We start from the raw sequence: 14770 nt of genomic DNA, 5'->3' as shown, positions 1-14770 counted from the left end.
ACTGGAGCTATCAGGGGAATAGGAGTCTTCTCTCAGCACCCTTCACAAACTACACTTCCCAGGATTCTCTGGGGGAAGCCATGACTGTCCAAAGTAGAATAAATATCTGGCGTCGGTGTGGCCCCCTGATTAGCCAGTTCTTACTGAGCATGCCTGACATTATCATTGAGTTCAATGCAAAATTTCTTAAATTAATTAAAAATCAGTCAGGCATTTTTTTAAACTTTTAAACTGCAGAAGATGAAGGTCAGAGTACGGGACAAGGTCAGTAATAGGATTACAGGTACTCTGTGAACATGGCTGATTTTTAATAAATTTCAATAGTTTATGAGAACTTTGACAGAAAAAAGTCCAAAAGGAGTCTGGTTTCCCCCCCTCTCTTTTTACACTTTGAACTCTCTGACTGTTTTTTGTATTGCCATGAAAATTGAGAGGGTTGTTAAGCAAGTGTTTCTGAGTTCAGGACTATACGTTTTGTAAGATTTTGTTTTGAAATAAGCTTACAGGAAGCATCAGAATGGCATGGGGGGTATTTTCAATTTAATATTGGAGAATGCAAAAAATCCATTCACTATAGTATACAGCCACTCTTGACATATAGCACCATTTCTGAAGGTTCCTTCCCTACACATGAATGGAAAGTTTTTCACTCTAGTATTGTGTAGTGTTAATTTGGCTTGTTTTAAACCAGCTCATCATGATTTTTGAATCTGGAGTAGGTGGTAATGGCAGGGTGGAATTTATTAATTCTTTGCTTCTGGGACTAGTACGCATTTTAGTTCAGCCATGATTATTAGTCAAAAGGGAATTTTAAATTCACACTTCCGGGAAGGGTGACTTCGCTTGTGCCTGCTTTTGAGACGGGCTCCTGCCGCAGAAGAAGCTTATTCAGATATAAATCAGTCAGAACATATTTTTTTTGACTGATGAAATTTCTCCCGGGCAGGGAGAAACGTAGAGATCAACCTCAAAAGCCTGTTTTTGTTGGGAGGACTGGATTTCATTAATCTATGAGAAAAGGTCCAGCCAGCAATGCCGGACGGACTTCCGAACAAGCTCTATCTGATTAATCCGATACGTTTATCTTTTCTTCAAAGAGAAAACGGACTAACAGGCAAGCACCCTTCTTTCTATTATTTTTTTTACTTGGTTTAAATTGTTGCAGCAAAAAGAGATTTGTCAAATGAATCAGCTTTAAAGAACTTCTGGGTGAGCTATAACTCTTCTCTGTTATTCACGAAATTAACAGCTTATCTCTGTTTCTATTGCAAAAAGCTGTCCTGGAAGTGCATTCTAAAGATATAAACAGAAGAGGGATTTCTATTCCGAGGAACATTATATTGTCTGGGACTATTCTCTTTTTGGTCTATTTTATTTTGACGAATCTGCTTCTTCACGACGCCACTAACTGTTTTGATGCTGGGAACTAAATTTGTTTTATATTCTTGAACATAGAGAGATAAGGCAGGCTGCTCTGTTTATACTGTGATGTCATCAAGCCTGGAATATTAACCCAATTGTTGCTGAAATAAGAAGTGGTTCTTCTTTATTTTTGTTTTGTTTTGTTTTCGTGGTTTTAAAAATGGCAATCAAGAAAGTGGCTGAGAATCTGGAAGTAATTATGTTTCAGAAAATAATGGATGAGATTGAGATAACGAAACAAACCCTGCGACAGGGCAGTAAGGAGCTGAAAATTGAACTGAGCAAAATGACGCAGGAGCTTAAAGAAATAGGGGATCCTGTGAGAGAGGAGAATGAGATCAGAGATGAGAAAAGAAAAAATAAAGGGAAGATACAAGCCCTGGAGATTGGAACAAATGTGGAATTGGAAAAAGATCTGGAGTTTATGGATATTAGAAATAAAATCTACTGTTTGGAATTTAACGTTATCTCTGAAGAAATTAATGAAGATATTAGAGATAAAGTTATCAATGGCTTGGATAATCTTCTGGACTGGAATGATGTGATGGAGCTTGATATAGAGAAAATCTATGGAATTAACTGCAGCCATGTGACAATGGAAAAACTCTCAAGAGATGAGCCAGTGCATTCTGTAAAAAAGAAGAACACAGATATGACTTTACAACAATATTTCAGCAACTTATTCAGAATTGATGGCAAGAAAATATTTGGGATAGAGGAAATTCCCATCAGACTCTTATTATATGACTATGGCTATGACAGCAAGATTATTATGGAATACTGATAATGGAAGATTGGACACTGAAATTACTGGACTTAACGGGACTATTGAAGATGGAAGATGGAATTAATATGGATAATGGAATAATGGCTATTGAAATTATTGGACCTAACAGATTTTGATGAGATGGATTAATCTATATGTTTATTTGGACTATGGTTATGACAATAAGATTATTATTATTATTAACAAGATGGATTAATCGACATGTTTATTTGGAGAAAAATTGATAGATATATTTCTTAAAGAATTGAAACCTCTCTTTGACTTTTTGTGGAAAGAATAAAGTAATGTTTATGAGATTTGATGATTAATTAAGATAACTACTGGAGGAAAGTGATTTTCTAATAATATAATTTAAGAGACAGGATTGTTATATATTGTAGACCTATAACTGATTTGATCTGTGACAAATGGGAAGTCAACATTTTATTTTTTTGTTTAATCATTTTTGTTGTTTTGTTTTGTTTTTTGTCTTTGAATGTTTTATGATTTTGTTTTGTATGTTTTATGAAAATTTGAATAAAAATTATTGTAAAAAAAAAGGGAATTTTAAATTCACAAACATTTAAATGAATTCACATGATTAAAGGAGCAGTGGACCATCTTATTCATCTCTTCTCAAAGAGACAGTGCCCTAATCAATTTGTGCCCTACTCAGTTGAGACAATTGGAACTTTGTACTTGCTTACAAATTATTCTACATTCTTTCTCAATGCTCTAACAAGCAGATGTGTGACACTGTTGAAAAACTGCAGTTAGTGTGAACTCATTTTAGAATGTGTAAAACAGTACCTCATTCCATAACCTGCCAATGTGATTGCATCCCATAATATGACATTTGCTTTTTATAATCACTTGTAAAAAGCCATTTTAATTAAAACATAAAACAAAAACAATTAAATGCAAAAAAAAACCTTTTAGAACTATTCAATTTAGCTTTTGAGAGCGATTTAGATGGAAAATGGGCCAATCAAAATACAAGTCTCGTCTATAATTTAAATGTCTCATCTAGAAATACCAATCTTGGCTCCAAAGATTTTTTTAAAATATCGGGGCAGGCAGATGGGTAGATGAAGACAGGTTACTTCACACTCTCTCTCAAACAGGGATGCTGCTTGGAGCATATTACATGAACACAAACACAACAGATGCTTTTTCAAAAAAGAGTCCCAGATGGAGCACTTTAAAAAAAAAACTTTTCACTTAAGTTAAACTTTCCTGAGATTTCTGTTTAGAAGTGATGGCTGGGATGCAGTTTAAACATTGTTACTCTACAATCTCAATGATTCTAAATCACCATATACATCAGCACTTGAAACACAAAAAATGTTTAAGTATATGTATTTTACTGAGAAGGGTATTCAATTACAATGCCCACGTTAAGCGACAAGCTATATGTTATGTTAATTGCAGTTAAAGTTAAATAGCTGCTGCAAGGGTCTAAGCAAGATTGCTCCTGCGCCTTCAACTGGCAGGCACAAATTTAATGGGATGTGGCTCCTCTCAGCATGAAAGTGAAAAGGGCCTTCCTTGGCAGTTTCACAGCTTCATGGTAGGATCATAGGAACCAATCATAGGAACCGTGTCAGGAAAATGAGAAGTAACCTCATAAATCAGAATGCTGCTTTTAAGAACACAAATGCTACCTTTTGTGGAGTGTCAAAGGTTTTAGGTGGTAGGTCCTTTCTAAGCCCAGTCAGTCCTCCTTTCATCCCACTCTCCTTATCACAATCTATTGCTGGTTTATCAGATTTCTCATAATTGGTATTTGTGGCGTTAATGTATGGAAGGTACAATTTAAAAAGTATCAATAGACACCCCCCCAATATCAATGTACATAGCCTCTCTCTTGCAGATCTTCATGCCTAATGCCCGGATATCAGGAACAGGGCCTGCAGCAGCAGGAGTGGAGCAAAAGCACAGCCCAATTGAACATGAAGGGAGCTAATATTACTTGAGAGTGTTAGATAATGCACCACTACTGGAGACATGAAGGTACTATCCATGGGGAATTTGTTATTTAACACACTTGTGTGCTACTTCATTTCTTTATGGGCCATCCTATAACAGTACTCCATATGGCTTACAATTTAAAATTCCAGCCATTCCACTTTGGGGAAATAAACAACAAAATCAAACAGTATCACATGTTTTAGCAGTCACAGAAGAATCTAATTGCAATCATTTTTATATTTTTCAATAGGTGTAAATTTAACCAAGAAAAAAAAATGTAGAAACCCCAACAATAATCACTGTCAGTTCATATTGACAATATAACAGCCATCAGTTATTCCATCTAGAATTAAGTATATAATTCAATATAAGCCCTCCAGATGCCCAAATAGGTATCCACACTAGACTGGCTTTTCTAAAAAATATGTTCAAATGTAGCAAGGGCAATAAGGTCCTCAGACCATTGCGTAATGGACAGTGGGTGTTTACCCTTCCAAGTATGAAGTTTAAGTAACAAAAGTGGATTTTGCAAGCCCTTGTGATTGCCAAGAGAACATTTTTAAAGTGTGGGTTTCCATTTCATGCATTTGCTTCAACAGGGATATACAGAAAAATATACTGCGCTTTGTGTCTATGAGTGACGCATTTGAAAAATATGGATTTTTATCCAATTCGTCTATATTTTAAAATCGTATTCATATATACCTTTATCTATTCTAAAAGGTGAGAGAAAGGACAGGAAACCTTCCTTCTGCATACTTAACTTAATTGGGTTGGTTATCTTCAGTTTTATTCAAGCTGCCAAGAAAGATATCCTACCAAAATAATGTGGGAAGAAAATGTAGTATTTGCTTGAGCTTCCAGCTTCATTACAGCTAGAATTACTATATATAAGTATCTATTTTGTAAAAGCCTTTTCTTAATGAATGGTGGCTGTTTAATTTTTTTTTTAAAGAAAAGGAAAATAAGAATGAAACAGCATGATGTGCCCCAATTAGATGTGAACAGAATGTGCTACAGCATAATGAAAGATCTGTGATGACTAATGCCACCTAGGTTATTTGGAATATGAAAGACATTCAAGTTTGGCAAATGGCATGAAGCTTCATTTTGGAGGATGAGGTGATTAAGAATAAGTACAAAGACTTGCAATACAACACTTTTCTGAAACCAACTGAAATTCAAGTTCAGCTGTAGAATACTTTTTTATTGAACACGTACATCACTACTTAACACTTAAGATACCAGGAAACAATCCTTTCTAAATAATTTGTACACAATGCAGTTCCAAAACCGAGGTCAAGTTCTATAACATTTTCTTATTATTTTATTTACAAAAAGACTTAATGTAGTCCAAGTATTACTTTTTTAAGTTCAGAATTTCTCATCAGGCTACTGCTAGCATTTCTTGACAGATTTAAACCTTATTCTTGAATTTTGATAGTAGAGAAAAGGATATAGAATTCACAATAAAATCCTTTAAACAAGTTCAACCCAAGCTAACAAACTCCACAGATGTAGGCTTAGCCAATACTTTGCACATTATATCAGTATCTCCACCTGACAGAAGTCTAAATAGCTGCTACTCTAATTGGAAGGTTCAAGCACTATTCTATGGATCTATCAAACAGCCAACACACTACTGATGACATCTTCTCCAAAAGAAGTAGGTCAGCTATACTTGTCTCTAAGCTGCCAAAGCAATCTCAAAAATCATACAAGGAATATAAATCAAAACATAAAACCAAAAAAGGTAAGAATACTGATTACAAGATTTGCATTTCAGTCATTAAGAAAGTTTGAGTTAAAAAAGATTAATTGTAAAAAAGAGTGTTTTGTGAAAAGAATTTCCAAAGAATCTCTAGCCACCCATAAGTATTTTCCTTCCTCAGAAGTCTGTATTTTCAACTTTCAGGAGAGTGGGAAATGTTTGTTTTTAACCAGACAATTCTTGCAGTGATTCAACAAACTTCCAAGACTAATACCAAGCTTAAATAATATTCTTCATAAATGTATTTTTCAGTCAATGCTGTGAAGAGATGCAAAACTTGATTCGACTACAGATAACCGTTGCTCCAATGCTTTCAAAATTGTTTCTGCCTGTTAAGTAGAAAAAAACTTACATTAGCTGTTTGTTTATAAGAAATGTGTTCCAAATTCATGGGCCTACAAATAAATTACAAGCCAATATACCTGTTGCTTGTCCTGCTTGCTAAAGATGTCATCAGTAGGATCAGAGAAGAGAGAAATGGATGTCTCTTCCCACCCAAGTGTTAGAGATAACTGACATTGTCAGAGGAACACAGCATTAACTGCCTGTTTGGAGCTGTATTTACACAATGACCTCCAGCCAGTGCTGTATGGATTGCTTAGCAATTGCATGCAGACACTATCTGAAGCTCCTGTTGTGTTATATAAATGGTCATTAATGCAATTAACTAAGACCTCCAGATTCTCTCCATGGTTCACTTCTGTGAAAACAGAACACTAGAGCCAGTTACTTGACAAAATTAATGCCAGTCTCCCCTAAGAAATGTTTTTATGGAACTACGTTTCTAAGTTATGCCAACTGCAGCATTGGACAGACACTACCAAAAGGTGCCATTCGAAAATAGACTGTGTATCTGTGACCAAGCTCAGATGGAGGACATTGTTCATTACATGCTAATGTGCCCCACTTTATGGACACCCAAGAGAGAGATTCCTGAAACCTCTGTTGTCTCAGGAAAGCAGGAATACCTTAGTAGAATTAGTACAATATCTCCTGAGTGATACTAACAGCTATGTGACTCACAAAGTGGCTCTTTTTGCTCTTGCTGCAAAAAAGATTAGAAAGAAAGAACTAGATAAAATAGCAATAAACTGCTGGGGAGATTCTGATCTTTAAATTGTGCTAGCCAACGCTAAGTCTGAAATTTTTATAATATAGGTCATAACAACTTGTACTTTGTATATTTTATATATCTCTGTATGTTTTATATTTCACGTTTTTACATTCTAATGTATTTTAAGGTATTTGTCATGGCCTTTGGCTAGTACAATAAATATTTTTGGACTTGGACATTATCTTCTCATGTAAGAGTATATACTGTAGAGTATCAAAGAGACATGCTTCTCTTTTCTAACCAGTTTCATTGACATGATTACCTTACTTCTTGACAAATAAGAGCAGTTTTAAGAAGGAGCTATCACCACACAATCCTTCTCATCTGAAAAAAGCAAAACGTGAAACACAAAATCTTACCCTTCCTAGGGACTCTTCCAAACTAGCTCGACTTTCAAGGGTGAGAGGCTCCTCATCAGTTTCAGCCTTTTGTTCTGAGGACCCTAGGGTATAACTTGGACATTGGACAATTAGAAGTAGCATTACAGTCAACAGACATTTGAACATTTATTAACTGAAGAATCATTTACCAGTAACAGTGATCATATGTGTAATACACAATAACTAAAATGCACTTATTGTTTACTGGTTGGCTGGTCCTATCCCGCTATTTTGTTGTAGGTCTTGAGAGTATGCACTATAAGTAGAGTCTGCCAGGTTACCTGGGTGAATCTCCACCTCAGATTATAGGGCTATGTATAGAAGGCAGGTGATGAATTCCAAATAAGATATATGACAACCAAGAGCTGCAACAAAATGTTCTGGTATATCCCCAAACCCAAACAGAAGTGCTCCTCTTTAGCCTCACCAGCTCAGAACAGAAGCCTTGCAGGATGCACAAGGAACAGATTGCAGGAGGGGGAGAAAGAGAAAGGGCATCTTTCTTAATCTTCTGAAGCCTGCAGCTCTATGGACCTGCCCAACCCCTGAGATCAGTGGCATTGCTCTCTGGTCCACTTTTGAGAACCACCAGATTGGTGGATATCAGGGATAGAGCTGAAGTCCGCTTGCTGGTCCCGATTCACTCACATGCCCTTGTACTACAATTTAGTTCCATCCCATCTTTGTTTATTTCCACTAACTACTGCTTTCTTCTGCTTTAAGTGTGTATGAACAAGGCGGAAGAACATTTAAGGGGTTAACATAACAGAAATTAACAGAGAAGCCTAGATTCACCAACATTAAGGGATGGGGGAACAGAAATAACAAGAAGTGAGAGTCTGCATTTAATAATAATAATAAAATAAAATTTTATTTGTTAGTCGCCTATCTGTCCGAACTAACGGACACTCTAGGCGACGTACAACAATATAAAATACAATATACAAATCAAGGCCACAATCAGCAATTAAATTAATTAATTTACTTTGCTAACATGAAACGACCAGTTGAAAGGTTGCTTTAACTTCTACCAGTTGGATAGCATCACTTGGAATAAAAAGAGAAACTAGAGCAGCACTGAATTCGCTAAACCTTCATTCTTCTCTTGCCCGATATACAAGGGGCTCTAATAGGAACTCAAAGTTTGTGTTGTATAGATCTGTTTATTGCACATCTCTTTGGGTGCCTAAGTATAACAGAGATACTGCAGCTGCATAAAGGGTCTGAGCCATGCCTCATTGCTACAGCAATGAGTAGAGGCTGTCAGCGTGTCCCTATGTCACTGCCGGAGCCTGTGAAGAGACAACTGAGCTCCTCTAGCAGTTAGAAGGAACAGCAAAAATTAGAAGGGTGTACTTGGCCAGAAAATGTAAATAGGACTGTTGAACAGATTTCCAAGGTCACATTTGATGCCTGAGGCACGTTACTAAAGCAGAATTTTATATGAGGCCGCAAGGGCTCACCAAGAATTTGTCGGAATGTGCTCTGATGTTACAGAGAAGAGATACAGTGATCTCTTGCTTTCTCCGACACCATGTGGGGGGTGGGGAGGGCTTTGCTAACATAAAACTGTTGAGGATGAGATGGGGAATTAGAAAGTATAGCATTTAGGAGGTTAATACTAGAGAGGCTTCTCTGTAGTATTAACTGTAAATAGGGAATACAATGATATTTGACAAAAAGAATTTTTTTAAAAAAATTGGTTTCAGGAAAAAAAACTCGGAAACTACAAAGCATTCGGAATCAGTTCGCAAAGCGGGGGGGGGGGGGGGATTTTCAAAAAATCCTGTCCCAAGTGCGATTTGGGCAAAATTCTTCCCCATCCTTAATCAGGGACCAGTTATTTTTAGTGGCAGCTCTCTATCTTTGGAACTCCCTCCCCCAGGAAACATGTATGGACCCTTCATAGATTGTTTTAAAAAAGATTTTAAAACATTTTTGTTCTGCTTGGTATTTGATAGTTTTATGCTGGATTCATGTTTTGTTAATTTACTGCTCCTGGTTTTAATACTTTGATATATGTATTTTATTGATTTTTCTTAGCTGCTTTGGGAAGGTTTTATCCTAAAAGATAACAATGCATTAAATAAAGCAAAATCGACAGCAATTAGAACTTTAAAATTTTGCAAGCGCTATACCTAAAGTTAGTACCAATTGAACAAAATTGTGACAGTTCTTGAAAACACTAATAAAACTTAATGATGCAATGCAATACTTATGACTGTGCTCCCTTCCCTTAACATGCTTATATTAATTTGTATAATCCTTGAATTTTGAACAATGCAGATTATGAGTTACAGCTAGATCAAATCCTCCATCTGTTTACTAGCATGAAGAACTTCAGCTTCAACCAGATTAGTTACCTAGCACACATTTAAGGAATTCTAAATGGCTGCAATGGATTTATTTCACACACTATTATTTGTCCATTAGAAAATGTTACTTACTAGTTAGTGTCAATGGATAGATCTTTAAATTCTCTTCTCTGGAGATGAGGGCTATTTCAATGGGTGTGTTCTTGCACAGAACAATAGATAAAAGATTGGAGAGGGGGTGAAGAGAGAGATGTTCTCCTCATTGCTTCCTTGCTAAATGCAAGCAAGAATGAGGGCCCAGTTTTGATACAGCATTTTCTCCTCCATGGAGGAAAAGTAATAGTGTTGCTTCTCCTAACAGAATAATGTTCCATAAACATAAAGAAAGGAAGAAAGTATAGATAATGCTCCCCCCCCAAACAAAAACACACCTTTAACTTGGACAAGAGAAGTACCCTGGAGTATTGAGGGAATTGTTCAGTTTTAGGAGTATGACCAAATATAATCAGACTTATTGCGTCGCTTACCTTTCAAGAGAGTCAACATTTAAGCAAAACAAATCTCGTTTGTAATCAAGATGTCTCGGGGTGCATCTGTAAATACTTCCAAGGGTCATGTTGCATCCAGAGCAAAACAAGGTTTCAAGCATGCTATAAAGCAAAATATTAAAAAACTTACTTAGAAAACATGCAACGCTACTCTAACATGTTCATGTTGTAGTTTGGAACACACCACCACTTCCAGTACAAATTAAACAAATGGCATCAAGTAATTAAGGGGAGAAAAAGATATTGTTTCTATACATTTTATACAGAATTTATTTATCCTGTCTTCCTTCCAAGGAGCTTCTGGCAGCATACCAGGATTTCCTCCCCACCCTATTTATCTTCACTACAATCCTGAGGCAGGTTGCTCTGTCAGTTAGCTGCAAAATCACTCAGTGATATTTATGGCTGAGTGGGAATTTTAATTAGGTCTCCCCAGTCCTTGATAGGTACTCTAATTATGGCACTAGCCTGGCTGTCAGTTTTAAAAAACAGTCCTTCCCAAAGACTTACATGACCCAATTCAAAGGCCTGCTGAACCAGTAAATTATTTATTTATAAAATAAGTGTTGTAGGTGTGCTGTATGCAGTTCTGTGTCTGCATGCAATATGCAGCCAACAATTGTGTTTCCCCAGTACTATAGGTATGGGCACTTAAAAAAAAAACTTTAAAGTTGACAACGAGGACATTGAACTTGTCAAGGATTATCAATACCTTGGCACAGTCATTAACCAAAAGGGAGACAATAGTCAAGAAATCAGAAGACGACTAGGGAGGGCAGCTATGAGAGAACTAAAAAAGGTGCTCAAATGCAAAGATTTATCACTGAACACCAAAGTCAGGATCATTAAGACCATGGTATTCCCGATCTCTATGTATGGATGTGAAAGATGGATAGTGAAAAAGCAGATTAAGAGAAAAATCAACTCATTTGAAATGGGGTGTTAGAGGAGAGCTATGTGCATATGATGGACACGAAAAAGACAAATAATTGGGTGTTAGAACAAATTAAACCAGAACTATCACTAGAAGCTAAAGTGATGAAACTGGCATTATCATACTTTGGACACATAATGAGAAAACATGATTCACTAGAAAAATGGAAGGAAGTAGAATAAAAGGAAGGCTAAACAAGAGATGGATTGATTCCATAAAGGAAGCCACAGACCTCAACTTACAAGATCTGAACAGGGTGGTTCATGACAGATGCTGTTGGAGGTTGCTGATTCATAGGGTTGCCGTAAGTCGTAATTAACTTGAAGGCACATGACAACAATGACACGGCAAAAGGTTGCAAATTTCCATGTACCACATTCATGTAACCACACTGAAACAAGGGGGATTTTCAGAGTGATGGGCAGCAAATTTGAACCAAATTTTATTCTTAGTGACTGCAGATACAAATCACCTCTTATTACAAATGGAGAACAGAGTTGCTTCTCATTTATTTCCCTCCACTCTAACCTTATCAGATTCACTACAACATGCCCAGCTATTCCTGGTAATCCAGAGCCCTCCCATGCATGACTCATGTGTATATAGAAGGTGGTTTTTTGAAAAAAAAAAACACCAGTGCCCTACATAAGGTAACCTATGGCCGTTATCTGTCCCTGCAAAGGTTTTCTGTGGCCTGTAAGAGCATGCCCCCATTTGTATTTTTTTAATGAAAATGTTAAAGATTTTCTAAAAAATTATTGACTGCTCCCATGGGCCTCCTGATGTGATGCCATGATACCAAAAGGTTTCTTGTGACCCCCTCAAGATTTGTCCATTTAGGGTGTATATATATATATATAATATATATATATATATATATATATATATATATATATATATATATATATATATATATATATATATATATATATATATATATATATAAACTGCTCCCATCAGTGGGATACTGAGATAAACAGGTATATTGGCTTGTAATTTGGAAGTCAGCCTTGAGAACTGCAGTTCTCACTTTGTCCATACCCACAGACATGCAGTCCCCAGAGGGCTGCCCATGAATCAAAGGGCCCTCAGCCTAAAAAGATTAGCTACCCTATACCAGCATCTGATTTAATAAGTTTACGTGATATCTATCCTACATTAATTTTGCAGCTGTATAAATGTCATAAACTATTCCCCCCATAACCCAAAGTATTTGAAAATACCAATAAGCACAAACAATGTAGTTTAAATGTTGTATTCAAACAGATTCAAATTTCTACATGGAAATTAATTTTCTTGGAACACTTGTAAATGTTTTAAGATATGACAACACAATAGTGTATATTTCTTTACAAAGTTTTTGAAAGCACTAAAGACTATTTAACATAATAAAAAACTATGAGTTTTTATTATGTATGCACACACACTTCCTCAGAATTGTAACTAAAATAATGAAAATACCCAGACATTAAGATATATATCCCAGCCTTTTCCAAAGACTCAGTAGTAGATTTAAAACAGACTTCTTTTAAAAAAACTTTTTTTAATGCTCTACAGTGGCGTCCTACTCCCCTGGCTACTAAACAGGAGTCCAAACATGGTTCCCATTAGCCCATGTGGTTATTTTTAAATCAAACCTTTGTTTCAACTTTCAACCCCCCCCCCCCAACATGAAGCTCTTCTCTGAGATGGATCTAGCTTTCACTTTGGGATTTTCACTACTGCACTGTCATTGTTTTATCTGCATGCCTATTTAAACTGAGTCTGCAGTATTTTAAATGCTGTTAAATGGTTTTAATATTTCAATACTTTAATTATATTTTAAGGCAGATTTTTGTATGTTCTTAATTATGTGTACTTTTTATCTGGAAGCCGCCTTGAGTTCCTGTTTGGAAAAAGGGCGGGGTATAAATAAAGATAATAATAATAACAATACTTACCAGCCATATTCACCTGCTCGGCTTGAAAGTTTTTGCTCCTTGTCCACTGAAACATTGAGTGTAACACCTGAAATTGAAAAGATATAAGGAAAGTAGAAAAGTTATCATCATTAGCAAGGTGGCAAATTTAATGCCACAAAATAGGTAAAAACCATAAATACTCCAAGCCCCATTATGCTATTAAGTGCCAACACAGAATTGGAAGGCATTGTAGTGGCTTGGCACAGACTTCTGGCCAGAAATACTCACAGTATGCCTATGTAATCTAGACATGATGCCTTAAAGATATAAGAGTGACCTCCTCCAAGATGACATTTTCAACAGATTGCAAGCTGCTTTTCAAATTAAAAGCATTGTATACATCATAACCACTAGTAGTGAGGACCTTGAACTACCTTAGGCTGCAATCTTATACACGTTTACCTGGGAGTAAGCACCGCTGACAATAATGGGTTTTCTTTCTACATAGACATGTACAGGACTGCACTGTATTTTATTGCAACTTTATTGATTTTAATTCGCAGTAAGTCGCCCAGGTAACTTCAGTCATAGGGTTGCCTATGAATTTATAAACAAAGTCCCGTATAGCACAAGAAGTGCAATACCAAAAAAAAAATACAATGCACTTAGTGCTAGTTACTACGGGGCGACAGAAGAACGAGCGACTGGAAACTCACAATATTTACACACACACGGGCACACACACAGAGGAAGGAAGCACAACAGAGCGCGCCAGAAAAAGAAGCGTGGAGAGGGCGAGCACAGTGTTTCAAGGTAGTTACGGGCGGGCGCCTTTTCGCTCACTCTTTAGCAGGATGCAGTTGGTGTCTTCGTCGTTGGTCTCCCAGCTGAGCGTGTCTCCTACAGGACGTTTACACCCAGCACACAAAAACACCATGGGCAGCTCCTCCGACGCCAGGTTTTCCTGGTCTCCGAGCCCCGGACTGCCAGGAGACACCACCCCGGACAATGAGCTGTCTTCTACGGGGAGCGCCGCCATTCTTTTTCAAGCCGCCCGCGCCGCGCCCCTTCCCTCCGCGCCCATACCGGAAATAATAAATGCGACTCTGTGACGCTCTAGCACACAAACAGAGTCTCTCTTTCTCCTTTGCAAGGGGAAGGGGTAGAGGTGACCGCGGCGCGCAAGAGATTCTGTGCGCGTGCGCTGTAGCTCTCAGTGATTCCGAAGAGCATGGGTCAGGCAGGTTCACCACAGCAACGCTTGGGAAACAGCTGAGCTCTGGATCTTCTATGAGTAGTTTTGCCACATTCCACTTCCACAAATCAGGGCAGACTAATTTGTTAATTAAGTATAGTAATGATTGCATTGTCCAGTTGTTTTGTTTTTGTGTCTAGCAATTACCACCAAAACGTGGAGGAGGATGTGAGCACTTAAAAAACCCCACAACATTTTCAGCCTTAAAAGCCTAGACTCTAATTTCCATCACTGTGGAATATTTATTTATTAAGAAGATTTATATCCTGTCCTTGCACTGTTAAAAACAGAGCTCAGGGCAGCTTATAAACATAATAAAAGCAATAAAAATAGACAATATAAAACATAATAAAACACACAATAGAAACAAACACAAAAGAAATCAATGCAGCA

At 36.9% G+C, this 14770-nt stretch overlaps 1 protein-coding gene across 1 annotated transcript; it reads right to left on the bottom strand.

The window, feature by feature from the left end:
• Positions 1-5319: 5319 nt before the first annotated feature.
• MIS18A (MIS18 kinetochore protein A) lies at positions 5320-14279 on the bottom strand. The gene is made up of 5 exons (XM_061627826.1): positions 13966-14279; positions 13162-13228; positions 10267-10389; positions 7404-7497; positions 5320-6259 (listed from the first exon to the last, which is right to left on the bottom strand). The coding sequence occupies exons 1-5, from the start codon at positions 14159-14161 to the stop codon at positions 6179-6181; spliced, it is 561 nt and encodes a 186-aa protein (XP_061483810.1). The 5' UTR covers positions 14162-14279; the 3' UTR covers positions 5320-6178.
• Positions 14280-14770: the final 491 nt, after the last annotated feature.

This window comes from Rhineura floridana, chromosome 5 (assembly GCF_030035675.1).
Source record: "Rhineura floridana isolate rRhiFlo1 chromosome 5, rRhiFlo1.hap2, whole genome shotgun sequence".
NCBI classification, from domain to species: domain Eukaryota; kingdom Metazoa; phylum Chordata; class Lepidosauria; order Squamata; family Rhineuridae; genus Rhineura; species Rhineura floridana.
Note: the sequence above shows the minus strand (reverse complement) of the source record. Positions and strands in the feature narration are given on the sequence as shown.